Below are 25,796 nucleotides of genomic sequence, written 5' to 3' on the forward strand. Positions count from 1 at the left end.
ATGTCCTGGAAGAAAAAGTTGATCAAATTCTGCGCCAATATCACGTTTCCCTGTTTCGATAAATCGACGACTCGTTCACTCTTTATCTTCAGTGAGACGAACATCCTAAGAAGATTTTGCCTCTTTCTAGTTCATAACAAGTAGAATTTTGACATAATTAATAGATAATAATCTTCCTGATCTATTTATTAGCAATATATATGCGCTCGTGCGAATTTTGAGATTTTCTGATTTAAAACATCACGCCGATCGATACCGAATGTTGAAGTTGTGGGTACCTTTATTAATTTAAAAGTAACTGAATAAATTTTGAAATGTTATTTTTGAAATTGCAAATTTGATGTCTAATACAAATTAGATCAGTGAGAGTGTTTCTTTGAGTATTTATTTTGAAATCAAGTCTACTATCCAAACATTTGTTAGTAAAATTATAAAAAGAATACTTTCCAGTAAACATTTAGTTTTATATTCTGAATGAAACATTTAAAAATGAATATATATATATATATATATATATATATTTAAAATCAATTTAAATTATGTTTAAAAATTATGTTAATAATTCTTTTCATTTCATTAGCCTAAAACGTTTTGCCAAAATTCAAACTCATTGCAACTCTAAACCATTGCCCAATCACCCCAAATTCACTACTCCAGCATCCAACTATCCTACCACTCAGCTATCCAACCTACTAAATCCTCATCCGATTACCCCACCAGATTTTTTGAGTACTTCATTTTGTTGGCCATTGTAGCAAATTGTCTGGTCCTAGCCTTAGATGAGTACCTCCCCGATTCAGATAGAACCGACATGTCACTGAAATTGGTTAGTCTTAGTGGTGATTCGTAAAATGAAAATAATGTTCTAAATTTGTTAATTAATACTTATTATGTTATTTGTCAAAATAATTTTTTGCGACCATTTTGTATGTTTAGTTTACTTTCATATGGTTAGTTTATTCCAGTGTGTGTAATTGTGTTTGTTCAAGTGTTGTGTTTTGAAGATGACGATATATCGATAATGATGATAACGTTGATAACAATATGATGAAGAAGATGAAATAAATACGTTGTTGATGATAATGACGGTAAACCGATGATGATGATTATGATGACTATGGTGATGGTGATGATGACCATGATGATGATGGTGATGATGATTACAAGAGGATGAGAAATAACTAACGATGATGATGATGACATGAGGTCATATATGCTAATTACATTTAAATCATCAACACAAACTCAACAACTGTTTTACGAAATATCAATAACACAACGGAAACATTATCATTGAAACGTTCACCACCATCATCATGTCATTATCATCACCATCATCATAGCTATCATCTTTCCCATATCATTATCATCGTCGTCATCATCATCATCTTCGTCATTTTCATCATCTTTAACTTGTTCCTAATTTTAAAACGCTGGTGATTTTAATGAGGACATATTCAATTTTGGTCATCATCATAATTACTATTTAATAATTTTTTTTTATTAATAATTAATTATCAGCAATTTATCACTAGCATCATTAAATTTGTAATTTGTAGTTAGTTTTCTTATTACAAACATGGCTATCATCATCATTTTCATCCTCTTTCCATCCTCATATCAACATCGCCATCTGTCTCGTCATCATCGCCCTCATCATCGTCATCATTCTCATCATCATCACCTTCACAAGGAATACGCCAACCCATACTTTTTGATAATCTTCACGGCTGAAGCTGTCCTTAAGATCATTGCTCACGGGTTGATCCTCCACACGGATTCCTACCTTCGGAGTCTCTGGAACATTCTAGACTTTATCATCGTTACTGCTGGGTAATCACCATTTTCGTCATCATTATCAATTGGTCGGCGGATTAGTTCAGTCGGTAGAAGTGCCATTTCAGGCGATGTTGCTACGCGTCGGCCTCGTTCGAATAACGTCTGTCCGAAACTCAAAGATTATCATACGCGTATGATGCGGTGCTTGCACGTGCATACAAAATGTTTAATTTTTTATAATGTTTTTATTAGTATAATAATAAATTAACATAATTTATTAATGTCCTCCACGCAGCTTATTGGCCCAATTGAACAGCTTATTCAACCAACCAGGTATAAGGTCACTTAGGGTTCTTAGACCAATCAAAATAGTTACAGGGTTTGAAAGTATGTGCATGCTTTTTTGACAGTTTCAATATTTTTATGTTTTTTTATAATATATTTTGAGTTATCCGTAGAGGATGTCACGCTTTTTTGTGCTTTTTTCTACTCCTACCTGCCACAAACTGTCAAAAATTTAAACCACTCCCAATTTTCATCCGCCAAAATCGTATGACCCCACCTCTTGAAAGTTAGCATTTAGTTGCTTCAGTCACGACTAAGATGCGACTAATAAAACTCATCTACCTCATTTATAGATTAACCTAAATGAACAGGAACGTAACTTGATCGTTAAAATAAAAAGCAAAAAACACCATAGAATCAGATTTCATAAATGCGTTCTATACCAAATATGTATTTATTATACAATTTTATAAATTTTTAAAGTTTTTGTAAAAATGTTTAAGCACTTCATGATTGCTAGTCTCAAATATATTTTGAGTTATCCGTAGAGGATGTCACGCTTTTTTGTGCTTTTTTCTACTCCTACCTGCCACAAACTGTCAAAAATTTAAACCACTCCCAATTTTCATCCGCCAAAATCGTATGACCCCACCTCTTGAAAGTTAGCATTTAGTTGCTTCAATCACGACTAAGATGCGACTAATAAAACTCATCTACCTCATTTATAGATTAACCTAAATGAACAGGAACGTAACTTGATCGTTAAAACAAAAAGCAAAAAACACCATAGAATCAGATTTCATAAATGCGTTCTATACCAAATATGTATTTATTATACAATTTTATAAACTTTTAAAGTTTTTGTAAAAATGTTTAAGCACTTCATGATTGCTAGAAAGTGAAAAGTTGAAAGTGTCGCAAAAAATGCTGACCTTCTCTCTTCTTTGAAGCGTGGAATTCTCGGTGTGTGTTGCAGAAATTTGAAAAAAAATGTTACATAATTCGACAGGCCTGCAGGTGGTCTTGAAATCCATCATCTACGCCATGAAACCGCTGCTACAGATTGGCTTCCTCGTCCTCTTTGCCGTTGTCATCTTCGCCATAATCGGCCTGGAGTTCTATTGCGGAGTTCTCCACAAGAGCTGCTATAAGGACGAAAAAAGTTGGGCATTCCGAGATGTCTTTTGAGATTTTTAAAGTCTGCATATTACAATTTTATTCTAATTTTTATTGTGAATAATATTAATTAGAAATCACGACATTGACATGATATCTTGAACGCAGGAGAAGTCGTTTACGAAGAGAATGAGGAACCTGTGGCGTGTGCCTTCACCTCTATTCTAACCAATCCAAACGCTACAGTTTCAAGCTCCATAATTGGGGGCGGTTACACGTGCCCGGTGGGTTACGAATGTAGAGAATGGTGGGAAGGACCCTTTTCCGGCTTGTGCAACTTTGATAACATCTACGCTTCCATCCTTACCGTTTTCGTGGTTTTGACCATGGCTGGATGGACTCTCAACATGTATTACGTACGTTGTATGTGTTGTGTGGGAGTTACGTGTGTGTTGTGTGGGAGTTACGTGTGTGTTGTGGTGGATTGTATGTGTGTTGTGTGGATTGTATGTGTGTACGCAGTGTATATGTGTTTTGTGTGGCTGTATTTGTGTTTACGTGTTTTTTTTATTTTCTTGTTACGATGTTGCAATCGATAACTTAACCACTTTTAAACTTATATTTAGTTAGTGCACATGTGTTACAAGTTGAAATTAGAACAGATAAATTATTTATTACAACAACTTTCCTTTCAAATTAGCCGTGTATGTGTTTGTGTATTAATTCCCGTGCGTTCATTTGTTTGTCTATGTATGTGTGTGCGTGCGTGTATGTGTGTGCTTGTGTGAGTGTATGCGTATATGTGAGTGTATGTGTGTGTGTGAGTGTATGTGTGTGTGTGTGTGTGTGTGAGTGTACATCTTCTTACGTAGGTTAGCATAACATCAAAACAAGTTGAGTTGAGATGAGATGCGAGTTAGACTGCCTTGCCCTTAACGATTGAAACACCTGTCTTATTAAGATTAACTACTTACCTTTTATATAAGAACCTAAAAATCTTTAACATGTATATAACATTAAATATATATATATATATATCGTAAATCGTAACATACACACATACACTCACACACACATACACTCACACACACACATACACTTACTAGCATCGTAAATAGTGACAAAGAAGAATATGATGCTATCGATGAAGAAAAGGAGACCAAAGAAGATGACCAGCCAATTAAGAAACCTGACACCTAATTCGCATCAAAGTTCAATTTTACAACACCAAAGTTAATTTTTACAACGTCAAAGTTTATCTTGACAAAGTCAATATTTCCCTATATATACAACAAGGAGCACTGACGATGATTCATTCGGAATCGAAATTTGGCCTTATTTGCAGCATGAATTCGAAAAATAAGTTTATTTTGAATTTTAATAAATTAAACGTTCACCAAAAAACTTTAGTGAGAAAAATCGAAAAAACGAACTACAAACATATTAACGCCAAACATTCGGTAGAATTTATAGAATATTGTAAAAATATATATATATATATATATATATATATATATATATATATATAAATATGTTGGTAATAGGCCATAATTTTTACAATATTCTATAAATTCTACCGAATGTTTGGCGTTAATATATTTTTCGTTCGTTTTTTTGAACTACATTCCTTTTCACTTCTAATTCTCGAGAGAAAAGGAGCAGTCGCTGCTTGCGATCTTGCTCGGTTGTTAGATTACGTCGGTTGGTCGCAGAACTTCGAGTAGAACGACATACAAACATATTAACGCCAAAAATTCGGTAGAATTTATAGAATATTGTAAAAAAATATAAATATATAAGTATGTGTGTGTGTGTGTGTGTGTGTGTGTATTTGTGTGTATGTGTGTATGTATGTGTGTGTGTGTGTGTGTGTGTGTGTGTTGTGTGTGTGTATGCGTATATAACATACTTTCTTATGTGGATAGTTTGTGTATTGTGTTGTTGTGTGATGTGTTTGCCTTTGCTTGTCCTTGCTTGTATGTAGCGAATGTCTTTTTATTGGTCGTTATATTTTAGTTGCCTTATTTGAGAACAAGCTGAACAAACTTGTAGAGTGAACAAACATGTAGGATGAACAAACTTGTGAACAAACATGTAAACAAACATTTAGGGTAACAAAAACATGTAAATGAACATTTAAAGAAACATGAAAAAAAAAGTAGACAAACAAGTAACGAAACAGGCAAACTAGGCAAACAAGAATGAATAGATAGATAAACATCATCAGACGGATAAACACTTCATTACATCATCTTCATCATCATCTTCATCATCCTCACGTTAATGAACGCGCATTCATCATAACCACATTATCACCATGTTCATCAACATTGTCGTGACTACAGCATTGTCATCATAATCTCATTATCATCGTCCCCATAATCTTTATTATTATTATTATTATTATTGTTGTTGTTGTTGTTGTTATAATTATCATTATTATCAGTTGGACGATGCTGTGGGTCGCTTGTTTAATTGGTTGTACTTTGTTCCCATCATCATCTTCGGCGCCTTGTTCATGCTCAACCTCGTGCTTGGTGTTCTTAGCTGGTTGGTTGGTTGATTTGTTGGCTGGTTGATTGGTTGGTTGACTGGTAGGTTGACTGGTTGGTTGGTGAAGTGATTAGCTGATTGGTTGGTTGGCTGTTTAGTAAGTTAGTTGAATGGTTAGTTGGGTCGATTGATTGATTGTTTGAATATTTAAAAGTACGTAAAACAAACAATTGAAGAACTTAAAATCATTTTAAAGATTCAACCTTGCTAATTCAACAAACTGAAGCACGAAGAGAATATAATGTTTTCTCAATGATTTAATGAAATGTCAGTTTTTCCTTTAGGAATACTTCGACTTGAAAACATTTAGAAAAAATATAATTTATTTTTATTTAATTTATTTATTTATTCCGTTAAATATTTTGTGAAAACTTTCTGAAAGTGAATTTGCCAATGAGAGGCAGAGGGTAGAGAACAGAAAGGATTTTCTGAAGTTGAAGAAGCAGAAAGTGCTTGACGAGATTCTCGAGAATTACATGGATTGGATTTGTAGGGCCGGTTAGGGCCCGAAATGTTCTCACTTACAATTTTGTTTTAGCTCTTTAGATAAAAATTCGGATTATTTATTGTAAATTTTCAACAATTTGTCTCCGAGTATTTTGTTATGAAATTCTGAAAAAAATTGCAATAATTTTTCAGTTTATTACAAATTGTTTTGCTAAATAATAAATATGGCCTCTGGTAATATTCCGGGTTAATTTTTTTTAAATTTCAAAATTTATTCCGGGTTATGCTGCAATTTTGTTAAAAACTTTTTGCAATCAACTCCAAATAATATTTTTTAGATTCTCATACAATTTTCATGAAATCAACATTTATGAATATCAATTATTGAATATAAATAACAATAAAATACATCCAAAAATACAGCAATAACCACAAATTTCGACGCAAATTATAATTTTAGGTATAATTAGAATACAAAAATAAAGAATAAATAAATAATATTAAGTTTAATGTTTTATTTATCAGAGGAAATGATTTTGAACGAAGGATCAACAACAAGCGAAGAGAGGTTAAGAATACTGGAAGGTTTGTTAAAGTTGATTTGAATTTCAGCAGTCTGTCTATATCATAGACTCTATGAACTTTCAAAATATTTTTTTTATTAATATAAAATATTGATTACTTAACAATAGAAATATTTTAATTACGATTTGCTCAATTGTAGTTATTCCCATCATCATCATCACATCAATACCACCATCATCATCATCACATCAATACCACCATCTTCATTACATCATTACTACCATCATCATCACATCAATACCGCCATCTTCTTCATCATCATCACATCAATACCACCATTTTCATCATCACATCAATACCACCATCTTCATCACATCATCATCATCATCCTAATCATCATCATCGTCGTCATCATCATCATAATCATCATCAACACAGCGCGTCGTACTTCAACGTTTGTGAGACTTAAGGGAGCAGATGACCGAAAGATAATGACGAAAGAAGAGGAAGGTAATAATGAGAACTTTTTTATTTCAAAGCAAAGACAATAAATATGTATGAAAATAAAATAATGAAATGTCACAATAATGTAATAAAATGTAATAAAATGTCAATGATTGCCACAATGCAATAATAATAATAATAATAATAATAATAATAATATAAATTAAATAACAACAACAACAACGATAATAATAATAGCAATAATATAAATAACAACAAAAACAGTAATAATATAATAATTTTAATAATAATAATACAACAACAATAACAACAATAGTTTAATTTTTATAGGAAAAGAACAAATGTCTCAAATGAAATAATAAAGTGATGTGATGTTTCACTGATATTAGACGTCACTAAAATGACGAGGTCAAATATCTAATTAATTAATCAATCAACTAATTAACTGGACAACCAACCAATCAACTAATCACTAATTAACTTATCAATCAATTAACCACTTAACCAATCAACCAACCAAATGACTCCAACCAGATAAAATTAGAGCAACCAGGGCGACAAACTGTTTTCAAAAAGTATGGAGGAAACAAAGACTTTTCAGGTTTCATTATTAAAATTAATATTAAATATTAAAATTGGAGCTAATGATTACATAAATTATGTTAATTCAATCATTATCCAATGCAAATAGTGGTGATTTGATTTAATAATGTATTTGTAACTAAAAAATAGCCTCATACTTACTCAACCAATCAAAAATTGCTCTGGCTTCTTTAATGGAAATTTAAATTATTTTCGGTTAATTATAATATAAATTATATCAGTGATTAGTCGTGATTATTATGATTATTTGATTGAATAATATCAGTATAACATAGACATAAAAAGATATATAGCATCTGATTAATTCAACCAATCAGATTGAAGATTAAGAAGGTTATAAAAAGCCAGGCTTTCTATTGGCTGGTGATTGGGCTAGTGTTTGTAAACACCGCCCTCATATCCGCTGAACATCACCACGAACCAGCATGGCTGAACGACTTGCTTAGTGAGATTTCATAGATGAAATAATTTTTTTGTTATTATTAATATAATTATTTTATGATCATCATTATTCTCCTATTTATTACACCGTCATATAATTATCACATCATCGTCAAGTCAAATCATCATGATCAAAGTAATTGCATCATATTATTACGTCATAATTACGTCATCGTCACGTCCATCCAATCACATCCAGCTTATTCCGAATATGTCTTCCTGGCCACATTCCTATTCGAGATGTTTCTGAAGATGTATGCGCTTGGCTTGAGGACTTATTTCGCCTCTATGTTCAACAAATTTGACTTTTTTGTTGGTTTTGCATCACTTATTTTTTGAAAATTTCTTTTACGCTATCACTTCCATCATCATCATCATTACGGTCATCGTCATCGTCATCATCATGGTTGTCATCCTCACCACCATCATTGTCGTCGTTATCATCATCATTATTATCATCATCGTTATCATGGTCATCGGTGATGATGATGATGAAATGACGATGATGATGATTAAAGACAAAAATGATAATAACGATTATGATGACCCAGATGATGATGACGACGACGACGATGATGGTGATGATGATGATGGCATAATGATGACGATGATGACGACAACGACTATGATGATGATTATGACGACGATCATTATAAGTTATAAAATAAATTATATTTCATTATAATTACTTGAAATTATTTTTAAAATGGCAAACAAACTCATCCAGGTTTTGATCGCGTCGACCATAGAAGTCGTCTTGCAGATGATTTATGAAAATTTGTCGTTCGGCTTTTCCAGCTTGAGAGCCACCAGACTTTTGAGAATATTCAAAATTACCAGGTAATCTATTTTTAGTATCCAAAATTAATCTATTTTTAGTATCCAAAATTAATCTATTTTTAGTATCCCAAATTACCAGGTTATCTATTTTTAGAATCCAAAATTACCAGGTTATCTATTTTTAGAATCCAAAATTACCAGGTTATCTATTTTTAGAATCCAAAATTACCAGGTTATCTATTTTTAGAATCCAAAATTACCAGGTAATCTATTTTTAGTATCCAAAGTTACCAAGATTCGATTTCAATCACAAACATCAACATGCCAAAGAAAGCGTCATCATCGTTCTCCATCATTTTCTAATACTCCTACATACACCCTCGTCGTCATCATTATTTTAGAATTGAAAACAAACCACAAACAAATAGGCAAACATAAAAAAAAACATACAAGCAAAACAAACACGCAAACGAGCGGAATTAACAAAAACAAAACAAAATTACAAACGAACGAATTTGACAAACACAAACAAAACAAACACACAAGCAGACCACAAACAAACAAACAAACTAATTAATACAGACAAAGACAAACAAACAAATCAAAAAACACAAACAAACGAATAGACGGACGGACAAACAGACAGCCAGACACAAAACAGACGGACAGATGGTCAAAAAAAACAAACACATGCACACAAACAGACAGACAGTAAGACAAACAAACCAATAAACTAACAAAAGATACTGGCGAGCCTTGAGGAATCTCAGTCTGTCACTGATCAACAGCATCAAGAGCATCATGTCCCTTCTCTTTCTCCTCTTTCTCTTCATGGTCATTTTCGCTCTTCTTGGCATGCAATATTTTGGTGGGAGGTAAGTTTTTAATAATAATAGTGAGGATGATGAAGATGTTATGATAAAGAAGATGTTATGTTGAAGAAGATGTTAGGATGATAATGGAGACGAAGCTGATGATGATGATGATGAAGAAGAAGTTTTGATAAATGTTGCTTAACAATTTACTTCAGATTCAACTTTGACGAGGGTAGACCCAAAGCAAATTTTGACACATTCTCAAGCGCTCTGCTTACCGTCTTTCAAGTCGGCCCCCATATTGTTAAAATTTTTACACTCACACACACACGCACAACACACGCACACAACACACACGCACAACACACATACAACACACACGTACACAACACACACGCACACACACACAGATCCTAACGGGGGAAGATTGGAACAAGGTGATGTACAACGGTATGAGGTGCCAGGGTGGTTTCAAGACCTCAGGTGTACTGGCCAGTCTGTACTTTCTTGTCCTTATGATTCTCGGCAGCTGTTAGTTCATTATTCTTTAAATGGATGGATGGATGAATAAATGGAGGGATAGATGGATGGATGGATATATGAACTGGTAAATGGATGGATGGATGAATGGATGAATGATTTGATGGATGGATGAATTGATAAATGGATGGATAGATGGATGAATGATTTGATGGATGGATGAATTGATGAATGGGTGGATAGATGGATGAATGATTTGATGGATGGATGAATTGATGAATAGATAGATAGATAAAAGAAAGGAAGGATGGATGAATGGATGGACAGATGGATGGATGGATGAATGGATGGATGGATGGATGGATGGATGGATGGATGGATGGATGGATGGATGGATGGATGGATGTTTGGAATGCACAAAGACACCCGCCCATCATATATAATGATACTTTTGAGAATTAATTAAAAGAGAAACGACAACATTCTTTAAGTAATTAATAATTATTAACTAATTTATTAATTATTGTTATCAAATTATTATTTCTAGTTAATTAATTAATTAATAATTTTATAAAATTATCATTATAAATTAATTATCTAATTTATTAATTTATGCGTGTGGCTGTGTATGCCGGTGTGTCTGTATGGGTGTGTACGTGTACGAGTATGTATGTGTGGAATGAATGAATAAATAAACGAATGAACAAACAAATTAATTAAATTATTAATTAATTAATTAATTAATAAATTAATTTGATTACAGACACATTATTAAACGTTTTTCTCGCCATCGCTGTAGACAACTTGGCTAAAGCGGACGAACTGACCTCCATGGAGAACGCTGAAGAACAAGTCGGGATGATGATGACGATGATGATTGTTTAGATCATTATCAGCATTATTATTACTATTATTCTCATTATTATTATTATTATTATCGTTATTTCCATCATTATCATAATCAAAACCGCAAGCATTATCATGAAAAAAATATTTTTTCATCATTTATTCACTATCGTCATCAGTACCATAATCATGACCATCGTCTGTACAAAATCATCATCATCATCTTCAACATTATCCAAATCATCTTCATCATCATTATCATTATCTTCTTCTTCATCATCGTTATCATCTCCATCATCATCATCATCATCTTCTTCTTCATCATCGTCATCGTTATCATCACCTTTCAGAGACGGAAGTCGTCAATAGATCCTGACGACATCCCCTCTCTAAACAATGAGGGAGAGAATCATGATGACGAAGAGGAAGATAATGATAGAAGGGAGAGTGTTGTTATTGTGAGCATACCTCCCAATGTAGAAATCGTTGGAACTGCCAGGATTCTTGAAAACCAAAAGTGATAATGATGGTGATGACGATGTTGTGGTTCATGATGACGTCATGATGTTGTTGTTGTTGATGATGATGTTTTTGATGGTTGTGATGATGATGTTAATGATGACGTTTTTGATGTAAGGATGATGATGATGTTGTTGTTGACAGTGGTGGTAATGATTATGATGACGTAATGATGACGATGGCTCTGACGATGATGTGATTACGATGATAGTAGTGATGGATATATATTTTAAAATTCTAGTTACACGAATTGTTGTTAGAATTTAAAAAGGGATTACAATTTTATGTCTTGATAATAATTATTTACAAAATAATAATAATAATAAATAATAATAATAATAATAATCACAATCATCGCCATCATCGCTACCATCATTACCACAACAATCTCATCGGCAGCGAAAACCTGGGCCGCACGAACAAAGCATTTAGCGTGTTGGACGAACTGGCCGGCATGACGACAACCACAAAAGCCACACGTGTCGACATGCCAGCGGCCTCACCACTGACTCATGAATGTAATTACTATTTATGTAATATATTAAGTAATAGTAACAGCAGCAGTAATTGCTGGAAAAACCTTGAAACCGTAAACAAACAACTTGCAGAAGCCACTGATACTATACTTTATTATTTTATAGTTATTTTTATAATTATTCTATAATTTATATATTATTATTGTAATTATTATTATTTTTGTATTATTATTTGTAACTATTGTTATCATTGTTTGTAAAAAGGTAAGTGTGTTATTAGCCGCAAAATGTAAAAAAATTTTATTGCCACTACTGCTGCTACTGTTACTACTGCAATTAGTGGTAATACTAATAATGATAATAAAAATAATAATAATAACTTTTATAATGAATAACAACAACTATAACAACAAAAATTTTAACAGCATCAACAACAACTACGTCATCATCAACAACAACATCAACAACAACATCAACAACAACATTAACAACAACAGCATCAACAACAATAACAACTACAGCAACATTAACAACAACAGCATCAACAACAACTACAGCAACATTAACAACAACAACATTAACATCAACATCAACAACAACATGAACAGCAGCACCAACAACAACATCAACAACAACATCAACAACAACATCAACAACAACAACAACAACAGTTTCAGTAAACAGCCGAGTATCGGCAAAAAAGTCCAGTAGACACGGCAGTAGGGCGAGTGGCGCCAAGGAGGGGAGCAGAGTGGAAGAGGAGGAAGATGAGGAGGACATCTATGCTGTCAAACCCATCCTTCCATATACCTCTCTCTTCATCTTTTCTTCAACAAACCCGTTAGTTGTCCGGTGGTCAGTGGCCTGGCAAAAGAGGGGCTAGCCGGTAAGCCTTTGGCAGTCCCATAGGTGCTATTTTAGGAGGGCGAATTTTTAAGTAATCTATGTAAAATTTTCTGTATCGTACGTTTTAACTGAAATTTTTTAACAACGAACAGTTAGGTGGTTAAAAATATAATTAAGCGATCTATTTGTGATCTCGTTAACCAAAATGAAGCGCACTGATAATAATAAGTTACAGTTGTTAATTAAATTTAAGTGTAAGTGCAATCAATGATAGCCAATATATAGACTACTTTAGAACTTGAAAAATAGTTTTTTTTTAAGAGCTCCAAAATATAAAAATTTTATCTAAAGGGGCAGGTGTGGGACTTGCCTGGGTCTTTTTATAGCCCCCTACGCCATTGAATGTTATTTCGAGTACCTACTTATCATTTATGTAATCTTTATCGACTAAATTTTTGTGTAAATTATAATGAGTTTGTAATAATTCTTCTAATGCGTGTAATGATGCAATACTTTTTTCATGCTGTTGTGTTTTCTGTATTGGGAAATATTTAATTTACATTTGCAAATTTTTCTTCATTTTATGACAGCTTCATTTAATTAATTTTGCAATATCTGCATAAACTAACGAATTTACAAAGTCCAAAATAGACAGATTTTACACCATGTTGCCACCCAAATTCACTAAAACGAATCTGCTATCTACTATTTACACTGCTCCCACACCAATCCACAAAGAATCAGAAAGTTTGCCCACTTTTTTGCCACCATGAAGTACTTCGACTACTTCATCATGGTGATTATCCTGTTTAGCTGCATCCAGCTTGCCATGGAGGACCCCGTGAGCTACAAGTCCCACTTCAACGACATCCTCTACGTCATCGACTACTCCTTCACTGCCATCTTCACTGTTGAGGCCTCTCTGAAGGTTTTTGTTTTGCAATTATTGTTAAGATTTATAAACCAATTCAGTCTAACCTTCTTATAGCAAACTTCTATACAACAAAAACTTCTATATAACGAAGTTTTTTCTTGGAACCATCAAATTCGCTATAGGAAGGTCCGACTGTAATTGAATAATGGGCATGGTTTTCGATTGAAACAAATTCGCGAGTTCGACGCTCCTATCCAGCATTGCACCCACGTCATAATTATTCATTATAATTAATAATTATAATTATATGACTATTTATATAGCGCTTTATAAACCGAGCTTCTCAAATGAAATGCACAATCATAAAAAAAGTTAAAATTTCAATAAAATTATAAGTTATTATAATATAAAAAATTTTAATTACCCAACGACCTTAACCTCTAAGATTCTTGACAAGGGGTTGGTCTTGCACAAAGGGGCCTACTGTAGAGACATGTGGAACATTCTCGATCTCTTCATCGTCGTTTGTGCCATATCAGATATCGCCTTTGCGTTAGTTTGAGATATTTGTTGATGTTGAAGTTGGTGTTGATGTTGGTGTTGATGTTGGTGTTGATGTTGGTGTTGATGTTGGTGTTGATGTTGGTGTTTTTTTTATTACTTTTTGATGTGATAAAGGATGACGTCATGTTGGCGTTGTGTTACTGTCGTCATCAGTTGCGTTGTGTTGTTTGTTGGCGTTTTCGAAAAAAATTTTGTCATATGCGTAGAGATTTCGGTCTATAAAATACAAATGCAGTGTGCGTTTGTGTGTGTATGTTTGTGTGTATGTTTGTGTGTGTGTGTGTATGTTTGTTTGTGTGTGTGTGTATGTGTGTGTTTGTGTGTGCAGATTTACACGTATTCACGTGCTGCCTGTGATGTTGTAGCTGATACCTTTGAAGATCTGTTATAATAGAATTAATAAATATAATAGTTTTCATTAATAGTAATATTAAAAACAACAACAACAACAACAATAATAATAATAATAATAACAACAACAAAATAATATTATTACCGCCAGTGACTCGAACGTAAACCTAGGAACTATCAAATCTCTGCGTGTGCTCCGTGTTCTTCGACCTCTGAAAACTATAAATAGAATTGCCAAGTTGAAGGTCATTTGATTTACTATCTTTCGGTCATTACCATCGTTATCTGATATATATCAATCATCATTATCTGATATATATCAATCATCATTATCTGATATATATCAATCATCGTTATCTGATATATATCAGTGTCATATCACTATATTAATAACCATCATTTGCATCATCTTCACCGTCATAATCCTTCTCTTACGCATTATTCGAGTGTCATCAAACTTATCATTTTCTCATTCACTTATCATCATCGTCTCACATTATCGTCCCTTCCAATTATTATCATTATTCACTTGTTCACTATACTTTGTTCACTCATTTACTTATTATTTACTCGTATCGTTGTCTAGTCAATCATCATCGTCGTATTTCTTCTCCCAGGCCGTGTTTAATGGATTGGTGATGGCAGTGAGAAAGGTGTTTGTAATAATGGTTCTCTACGTCCTCTTCCAAATCATCTTTGCCATCATTGCTGTCCAGTTGTTCATGGGCAGGTTCTATCGGTGCAGTGACCTTTCAAAGTTAACTGCCGAGGAATGCAAGTTAGTTAATGAATTGATTGAATGATCGATTGATTGGTTGGTTGGTTGATTGATTGATTGATTGATTGATTGATTGATTGATTGATTGATTGATTGATTGATTGATTGATTGATTGATTGATTGATTGATTGATTGATTGATTGATTGATTGATTGATTGATTGATTGATTGATTGATTGATTGGTGTGTTGGTTGATTGGTTGTTTGGTTGGTTGGTTGGATGGTTTGTTGGTTGGTTGGTTGGCTGGCTGGCTGGCTGGCTGGTTAGTTGGTTGCTTGGTTGATTGATTGACTATATTAATCAATATTTGATTTAAGTTAATTGATTTGACGCCCAACTTTTTCAAAACACAGTGGGGAATATTTGGTCTTCGAAGACTCTGGCGTGAAAGCAAATACACGTGAATGGACCCACTATGATTTGTACTTCGACAACATCGGTGCATCGCTCCTGACGTTGTTCGTCGTCCAGACCAGATCCGGCTGGCCTGAGTCAGTCTGCCAAACATTATGACAAGATTTTGAAATGATTTCTGATATATTAACTTCACGAATATATACATGTTTATCATCATAATTTCAACAAACTCTTTCCTACTTGACTTAGTTTTTTGTAAATTTATCACTATTAATAACATGTCAATCAATACGTTGGTCGTTTATATCATGTATGTATTTTTCGACATCACCGATCTCATAATTTCACCGTTTTATGTGTTTTTCCATTAAAAATGAAGTATTCGTTTTTTTTCAAGAATCCTGGAGCATGCCATGGACAGCTCCCTTCCGGATCATGGTCCAGTTCCGGAGAACAATAACATCATGGCCATCTTCTTCATCATCTACTTCCTCGTCTTCCCGTTCTTTTTCGTCAATCTCTTCGTCGCTCTGATCGTCATCACTTTCCAAGCTCAGGGTGAGAAAGATCTGGAGGAGATGAATCTCGATAAAAATCAAGTTAGTGATAAGTTAACTACAAAAAAATGATCTGAAAAATTGATACCAGCTAAAAATAAGAAAATGAAATTGTTAAGATTGTGTTTTGTTTAATAAATTAAGAAGAAAAATGATAAAAAATGAGATAAAATAGAATAGAAATTGTTATTTAATAAAAATATTAAATTTTAATTTAAAACAGTGAAAGTATTTGTTTGATTACAGAAAAATTGTTTGGAGTTTGTTGTCAACAGTAAACCAATTGACTGTTACATGCCAAACGTAAGCCGGAAAGTGAGGTTCGTGCCGTCATCATCGTCATCGTCGTCATCATCATCCTCATCTTCATCGTCATCATCCTCATCGTCATCATCCATCATCTTTATCGTTATCAACATTGTCATCATCATTAACATTAGCATTTACTTCATCGTCACCCTCACCAACATGATCACCATCATTTGCATCATCATCTCTGTCCTCAAAATCAGCATCACTAATTTTGAACTTCAGACTAGCGGCTTGGAAGTTTGTCATGTCAAAACCATTTGACTTCATCATGTCGGCACTCATCTGCCTCAACACCGTCACACTCATGATGAAGGTAAAATAACAAAACTCTCTGGAGTACTACATGCAAATTATCTATTTTTCTCATAACTACATGTCAATTTGCTGTTAATTTTATGTTAATTTTATGTTAATTTAATGTTAATGATGTGCTAATTTCACGCTCTCAGTTCTACAACCAGCCGGCATGGTACGACAACGTGTTAAGTTACCTGAACATCTTTTTTACTTGCGCGTTCACCATCGAGTTTCTCATCAAGTTGTTTGCCTACGGCTTCAAGGTTTGTCCGGCTAGGCATATTTTGTTATTATTTTATTGTTATTACTCCTATTTTATTATTATCGTTATTATTTTACTCTGTGTTGTCTACAAGTAGTACTTTAATTTTTATTAATGTTATAGATCAATTTGATAAAAATCCCCATCGAATTAATCAAATCGACTACAGTAAGAATCACACCGTAGTAAATTATTTTTCAATATTTTTCATCAATGAAAAGTAATTTTGAAGCATTACTTACAATCAAAAAATAAAAAAATAAACAGAAAAAATAAATAAAAATTCATACAATTATAACATTCCTGTTCCAACATCCAAACACTAAACGATCAAAATTTTCACTGTTATAACGTTACTGCATTCAAATACTCAACAACCAACGTTACTACCAACTATAATACTACTGCAATTGAATACTTACCAACCAGAACTACTTCATACAAGCCTGGAACGTGTTTGACTTCATAACAGTGATTGGAAGTATCATCGATATATCCGTCTATTATACCGTGGTTCGTTCTTATTTACCGATTAATTTGAATTTCTGTATTTAGTAATTTATTGAATATTCATTCGAAATAATTATTTTAAGAGGTCATCTAACGTTAATTTTTAACTACATGGAGAACTTTTTATTGTTATACTCCAGCTACTTTTTCCAGTTAATTATGCGCAGGAATAACAAAGATAAAAAAATTGCTTAACGATTTTTTTTATTTATTTAACATTTTGCCTTTGAAGAGAGCGTTTGCTTAGTGCAGGGGTAGGCAAAATTTTTACTGTGAGGGCCACATTGAGAACCATTTTACCTTTGAAGGGCCGCATATGTACTTAAATGGCAAAGTTTTTCGACCCGGGGGAAAGTTTTTTTAAGATTTGAGATTTATAGCTTTTTTTGGTTTAGTGTATGTTGAATGTTGTTTCTTATGAATCAGTGTTTGAAATTAAACAATTTTCTAGGCTCTGTAATGAGTTTGTTAAATTCTGTTGGCAAACATCAGCTGTTGAATTAAGTTCAGTGCTAATTACTTAGTTGTAATAAAATTTACGTTTGGGTGAACAAAAAATTACTTTTTTCCATAATGACGCATGTAGTACAATAAAGTACAGTACAGTGCAAGTAGGTGTATGGGTACATGTACAAGCATCGCATTAACATACGTTCGAATTTTTTTGGCGAAGATTGCGTTTGAAACAAGTCACTACGATACAGCTGACTGTTAATACGTCAGAACGAAAGTCAACATACTTACTAATTCAATGTTTAAATTAATTTATTTTATTCAGTAACAAGTGTTATGAGGTTTATGTTTTGTTATGGTTTGAATTGGCAGCACAAGTTATTGCTGGGTAGCTTACTAAATTGCAAACATAAAGAGCTGTATGTAAATTAAATTGAATTTATATAAACGTATTTTTAAATTTTAAACTGCGGTTTGATGGCTGTTATTTTGGAGGTTTGAGAATTGAGATGAAATTAGATTTAACTGATGTTGTAAAATACCTATAATATGGATTAACTTTCGTACAAAGAGAATTTTCAGTAATGTGATGTGATCATTGACTGAAATAATATAAATTAAAGAAGAATAATTTTTTAAACGATTCCTCATTCTTATTCATAGCACGACAACAAAATCATTACGGTTAAATTCTTTAAAAAAAATCAACGTTTTTGAAGGGTCTTTAGCATCTAAAAGTTCAATTATTTAATTATTAAAATAATTTTATAAACCTAATATAAAATTAATTAAATGTTTATTTAGTGTTTGTGTTTAATTAATAATATTCTTAATCAATGTTTAATTAGTTAAGTTAAATTTTTCTTCTTCGATTTGTAATGATTGTTTATGATTATTGATAGCATTAAGCATATTTTTATGGGTTAATAGCGTTAATAACTGTTTTAATTATTTCGACGAGTAAATAAATATATATCTATTAATTATAACAATGAAAATATTAATATAAATAACAGTAATAACAACAATTATTATTATTTTAACAATAATATTAACAATCATAACAACATAGTAAATAAATAAATATTCAATAAATTAAATAAATATTTAAAACATTTAGAAAATTCTTTTATTCTGCTAATAATAAAGATAAAAATTACTAACAACTAAAAAAACAGTCTAAATAAAAATAATTTTAATGATTTAATAACTGAAAAGTCAGAGCCGGTTTTTGTGGGTGAGGAATCTGCGGGACAAGGAAATCAGTGGATATTCCCTAATTACGGGTTTGGAAGCCCTGGACAACTAAGAAAGTTTAGGCACTCTAAATTCTGTCAACATCAAATCAAAACTTCACTCTGAAGTATCTAAGTAGTAATCAATTTCATTCTTCATTCTGCACTCATTCAACATAACTATAGCAATGAATAATTCTTCACTTAACCATATTTAAACAGAATCATCAGTATTAAATACGTGCCCAATATTACGTTTAATGCGAAAAATATTATTAGTTGAGGTCCCAAATTATTTTAACCATTTCAATTTTCAGTATCGGCATGGTAAAAATGCTGGCAATTTTTTTTAGCTTAAGGTTAAATCATCTTTTTGTAGAGGCCCCGTTTTATGGTGGGCAACTGACCTGTTGCCCTGCTTGTTCTACCTTAAACCCGGCTCTGTGAAAAAATAACTTTTGTAAATTTAAACCATTTAACATTAAAATTTTCAACGATGATGTCGATATAAACTCATCCTAACATCATAGGATAAGACGGCTAATACAAAACTAGGGGTAGGGTGGCGTGAAATGGAATGGCGATGGTCGATGTTCTTGCGGTTGCTTTAGTTTTGTTCGCTGCAAATTATATCAACTCACACCGTTGTGTGTTTGTTTGTGTATTATATTATTTGTTTTGTTTATATTATTTGTTATAAATGAATTGGTGTGTAAATTATGAAGCAAAGATAGAATGGCGATCCGGATCTTCGCGTATTTTATTTCATATCTTTCGAGACTAGTCGTTCGTTCATTCGAACAAACGACTCTGAGCCCGGAAGATACAAAATAAGATGAGATATCATCGAGGTCGCCAGCCTGTCTTGTATATATAAACTATTAATTTCAAGGTTTTCTAAATTAATTTTATTTATATTTGTTCCGTTTTTTCATTTCATTTTCTAATTATGACGTTCATATCAAGTAGAAGACACTTAGCATTTTATTTTTTACAGAAAATTATTTCATCACGTGATATTTTTAAATATTTTTGAGTTCCTGTAATGTGGATTAAGTATGCACAGAAATGAGATTTTTTTTTTGATTTTTTCCTAATATAAAAATTATTTTATCGATTTCTAAATGTTGTTCTGATCAAAATAGTTGCACGGTCATTTATAACATTCAGTGCTACATTTACATAAATTAGCATTTGGAACTACACTCATTATTATTATTTTTTTGACATTTGTTGCGTAAAATTTTAGATTGCACCTAAAACCTCAATTTCTTTCAAACAGGGAATTCGCATTGCTACTCACTCACAACGCGCAATTCCGCAAATTAGCACAACTGCATCTTTCTTTATATATTTGTATATAACAAAATTGATTCCCAGTAACAGAAACCCCCACCTCATGGCATACATACACATACAAACGCATAAGCCAATCTTATACTCACCGACACAAACACACAAATGCATACCAACGTACATATCACATACGTACACTCACATACGTACACGCACACACACACAGTAATGTAAACAAATGCACACAAACTCACCCACAAAGGAAGGCAACTTGAAAACGTTGGGCTTCTTGAAACTCTTCAGAGCAGCACGCCTCGTGAAGTTGCTGAAGCAGAGCACTTCAATCAGGATGCTACTCTGGACCTTCCTGCAGGCTATCAAGGTGAGGATGAAGATGATGACGACGATGATGAAGATAGTGAGGATGATAATGATAGTGTCGGTGATCGTGGCGATAATTATGATAATAATATTGATGAAAAAGATGAAGTTTGTATTTATGATAACAACGAATTTAAAGATAACATTCAGTATGGTGTAATGATAATGATTCTAAAATTGACGATGGCCTAACTACACGCTAAGCAAATTTAAAAACATCAAAGTAATTCATTAACGCCCGCGAAGCTATTTTATGATTTTATGCAGCCCGCCCAAAGCCTTGTTCGCCAAAAAAAGGTCCTTAAGCAGAAATTATGACCAATAAAAGTAGCCACATCTCTTAAAAAAATTCTGCCCCGGGTCGAAAAAATTTGCCATTTAAGTACGCATGCGGCCCTTCAAAGGTAAAATAGTTTTCAATGCGGCCCTCACAGCAAAAAGTTCGCCCACCGCTATAGTAATACAACGTAATTTATATTTTCAACCAATCATACCTAGCAATACAACACTAATCAAATTTTCAACCAATCACGTAGGCTCTGCCATACGTCTTGCTGCTGATTGGCCTGTTGTTTTTCGTGTACGCAGTTATAGGAATGCAGGTTAGCCAATCGATAAAAATGAATTGACCTATTTACAAAATGACCTATTTACACAAAATTTTAATACTAAAATTTATTTAAATGATTAATTTCTACTTCATCATTCTATCATTTATTCGTTCTTCTCTTCATTCATTCGTTCTTCTCTTCATTCACTCATTCCATCATTTCTTTATTCACTTCATCATCCAATCACTCCATCACAAGATCCTTGGAACGATCAAACTCGATGTAGATTCTGAAATCAGTAGACATGCAAACTTCCAGAACTTTCCGAACGCGCTCCTGCTTCTCTTTAGGTTTAGTCGCAACGGCGATGATGATGATGATGATAACGAGGATGTGTTTACGATAATGATGATGACAATGATGATGGTGATGTGTTTATGATGATGACGATGACGATGTATTTATGAGAATGATGATGTTAATAACAATGACGATGACGTCAGTGATAAAAATATAAAGACAGATACACACTAAAACACTCGCGTGCACATTAATACACAAACAAACACACACATACACACATGCACACATATAAGCACGCACACACCACAAACGTTCGACGCTAAATAACTAAATATAGTAGAGATACACAAAGACTCACGTACACATTAACACAGGCACGCACACACACACAGGCACGCACACACACGCACACACCCACAAACACGCACATGTCACAGATGTTCAACCTTAGATAATTGGGACAACATCTTGTCCTCGACGACGAGCGGGCAGCCGTGTGAACCCACTTCCCTGGAACCAGGGGCTGACCCTGACACCAATAAATGTGGCACAGATTTCGCCATCTTATACTTTGTCTCGTTTAATTTTCTCACTGCTTTTATGGTGAACATCTTTATCTTTATTACCATCTTCATCTTTTTTCTCATCATCATTATCTTCCTCATCATTTTCATCTTCTTCCTCATCATCATCATCATCTTCCTCTTCATCATCATCATCATCATCATCATCATCTTTTTCATCATCTTCATCTTTCTCATCATCTTCCTCATCATCTTCTTCATCTTCCTCATCATCCTCATCATCTTCCCCATCACCAGATGTTAAACTTGTTCATAGCGGTCATCATGGACAACTTCGACTACCTGACAAGGGACAGTTCAATTCTCGGTCCACACCACCTTGATGAGTATCTACATAGATGGGCGGTATATGACCCCACGGCATCGTTAGTTATTCTTTGTTTTTTGTGCTATGTTGGTATGATTGCAGGTATCAATATTTTGTCTATGGTTTTGATTTTTTTTTGTTCCGTGACTCAGACTCTGTAACAAAATGCAAGGTAGAAAAGATGGAGAATAAAAATTATGGTCATAAAAGGATTAGTTACGTTAAGTAGAAGCAAAAGAAGGTGAATATCGTTTTGACGACATTAACACTCCCACCTTACAAACGTACATCTAAATACAAACTACCACGTTAAAACACACACACACACAAACAAACCCAGAGAAACACGCAAACACACACACTCGCACACTGATACACAAACAAACACACTCACATACCCATATGTACACTGACGCAATGACAGCTCCTACATCTCATACTCGGATGCTTACAAACTTTTGAAAGAGTTGGAACCTCCAGTTGGGTTTGGGAAAAAATGTCCCTGGAAACTTGCTTACAGGGTTAGTTGATTGATTAGTTGGTTGATTGATTGATTTGTTGACTGATTGGTTGATTGATTGATTGATTGGTTGGTTGATTGGCTGATTAGTAGGTATGCTGGCTGTTTGATTGATTGGTTGGTTGGTTGGTTGGTTGGTTGGCTGTATGGTTCTTTGTTTGATTGGTTGGTTGCTTACTTGGTTAGATGTTTGGTTGATTGGTTGATTGGCTGGTTGGCTGGTTGATTGATTGGCTGGTTGATTGATTAGTTGGTTAGTTGTCTGGTTGAAGGGTTGTTTTATTTCAATTTTGATTTGCCGTTTTTCAGTCGTTGATTTGTTGATTTAATTTGATGGTTTTCAGAAAATAATTGATTTATTAAATTTTTAGTTACGTGAAACATTACTTAAACTAACAATTTCAAAATTTTTAGCAATTATTTCGATTCAATTCGTCACAAAAAGTTGACAAAATCAGTCAATTAACCAACAAATCGCGACAATCACTCCTCCGCACAAACCAGAAACTCATTCGGATGAACATGCCCATCAATGAATTCGGCAAAGTTCACTTCAAGACCACCATGTTTGCCCTGGTCAGGGAGTCACTCGGAATCAAAATGGGAGATGGTTGGTGATGATGGTGATTGAGATGACGATGATGACTTTGATAATGATGATGGTTATGATTATGATGACGATGATGGTTATTGTGATGATGATGATGATGGTATGGGTTAAACGTCACAAATATAAACATTTTTTGATAAAAAAAAGCAATCAGTAAACACGAACAAACTCACAATACGGTATTCACCATTTTCATCATTATTGTTGTTGACATTTAGTTGATGACCTTCTTTTTACTTGAACGTGATTGGTTGCCCTAATTTAACCAGCTGAGGTGATGGACCAATTGGATTGGGAGTTACGCAACATTTTGCTGGATCTCTTTGATCTCAAACCTGCCGACCTTGACATACTTCTGCCTCCTATTGAAGGTCAATTATTAACAAAATTAAATTCGATGTATCAGCGATAATAATGATGACAACTAAGCTTATCTGGGTGATAATTTCATCACCATCATCCTTCCAAACCACTCATCACTGGCGTCATCACCATCTGACGTCATAATAATCTATATAATCTTCATCCACATATTATCACCATCGCAATTACCATCATCATCCACATCATCGTTAAAAGTAATTTCCATAGAATAGGGTGGCTTGGTGGCCAAGTGGTTAAGGTCGCCGGCTGCTGTTTTGCAGTGACCGGATTCAAATACGACAAAATATTCCCGCTTCGTTCGTGTGTATGATGCATCGTTTAACATGTATTCATATTGGTTGTTTGTGGATTGTGGTTGATTCCTCTGAACTAAGAAAGGGTGTAACAGACCTTTAACCTTTTAACCTTTAACCTTTTAACCTTTAGAGTACGTTGGCAAGAAGGTGTCGGTCGGAAAAGTGTACGCCTCAATGCTGCTGGTGGATGCGTGGAAGCAGTTCAAGTTGTCTTTCAATCCCAACCTGGAACCCATCGTAAGCGAAGCCATCATCATTATCATTATCATTATTATTATCATCATCATTATCATTATCATCGTCATTATTATTATTATTATTATTATTATTATTATTATTATTATTATTATTATTATTATTGTTATTGTTATTATTATTATCATTATTATTAGTAGCAGTAGAAGTAGTATTAGTAGTAGTTTTAGTAGTAGCTGTTGTTGTAGTAGTAGCAGTAGAAGTAGTATTAGTAGTAGTTTTAGAAGTAGTAGTAGAAGTAGTATTAGTAGTAGTTTTAGTAGTAGTAGTAGTAGTAGTCGTGGATGTAGTAGTAGTAGAAGTGTTCATTGATGTTGTTAATATGTTGTTGTAAACAATAATAACAATAATAATAATATTAACATAAATAATAATAATAATAATAATAATGAATGACAAACAGTTCAAAATTGATGATGAAGAAAGTGATAAAGTTGGTTTTCAACATACTTATCGTTAATAATAACAACAATAATAATAAATAATAATAATAATATTATTATATTAATAATTTGTTATTATAATGTTAGTAATATTAATTAATGTGAATATTGAAATCGCTCTTTTATCGTATCATTAACACCATCATTGTATCATTAACATCATCGTTATCGTATCGCACTATCATCATCGTCGTCATCATCGTCGTCCCACAGAGCCCTAAAATTTTGAACAAGTTAATAAAGAGAGTCAGTGGTTTCTGGACTCGAACACTTTCCAGACAAGGTACTGACAACGAAAAAGTTGATGGGCAGGATGAGGAAGATGAGGATGATGCCAC

General features: G+C 33.3%; 1 protein-coding gene across 1 annotated transcript; it reads left to right on the top strand.

Annotated features, from left to right (window-relative positions):
• On the top strand, positions 1-25,327 carry HELRODRAFT_68810 (hypothetical protein; the record flags this gene model as incomplete). Its single annotated transcript, XM_009028958.1, has 39 exons — positions 1-140; positions 721-826; positions 1,694-1,833; positions 2,075-2,166; positions 3,074-3,226; positions 3,349-3,596; positions 5,627-5,730; positions 6,116-6,231; positions 6,706-6,765; positions 7,144-7,215; positions 7,705-7,771; positions 8,091-8,218; positions 8,414-8,526; positions 8,942-9,054; positions 9,738-9,869; positions 10,025-10,097; positions 10,220-10,340; positions 11,053-11,141; positions 11,537-11,620; positions 12,834-12,970; positions 13,715-13,904; positions 14,296-14,402; positions 14,917-15,010; positions 15,383-15,543; positions 15,899-16,036; positions 16,300-16,501; positions 16,706-16,779; positions 16,994-17,084; positions 17,221-17,331; positions 17,760-17,840; positions 21,087-21,206; positions 21,742-21,807; positions 22,015-22,106; positions 22,497-22,662; positions 22,881-23,008; positions 23,375-23,471; positions 23,975-24,080; positions 24,350-24,451; positions 24,891-25,327. 39 exons carry the CDS (start codon positions 1-3, stop codon positions 25,325-25,327), a joined length of 4,851 nt encoding a protein of 1,616 aa, XP_009027206.1.
• Between the last annotated feature and the right edge of the window lie 469 nt (positions 25,328-25,796).

Source organism: Helobdella robusta, assembly GCF_000326865.2.
Source record: "Helobdella robusta unplaced genomic scaffold HELROscaffold_6, whole genome shotgun sequence".
Lineage (NCBI taxonomy): Eukaryota > Metazoa > Annelida > Clitellata > Rhynchobdellida > Glossiphoniidae > Helobdella > Helobdella robusta.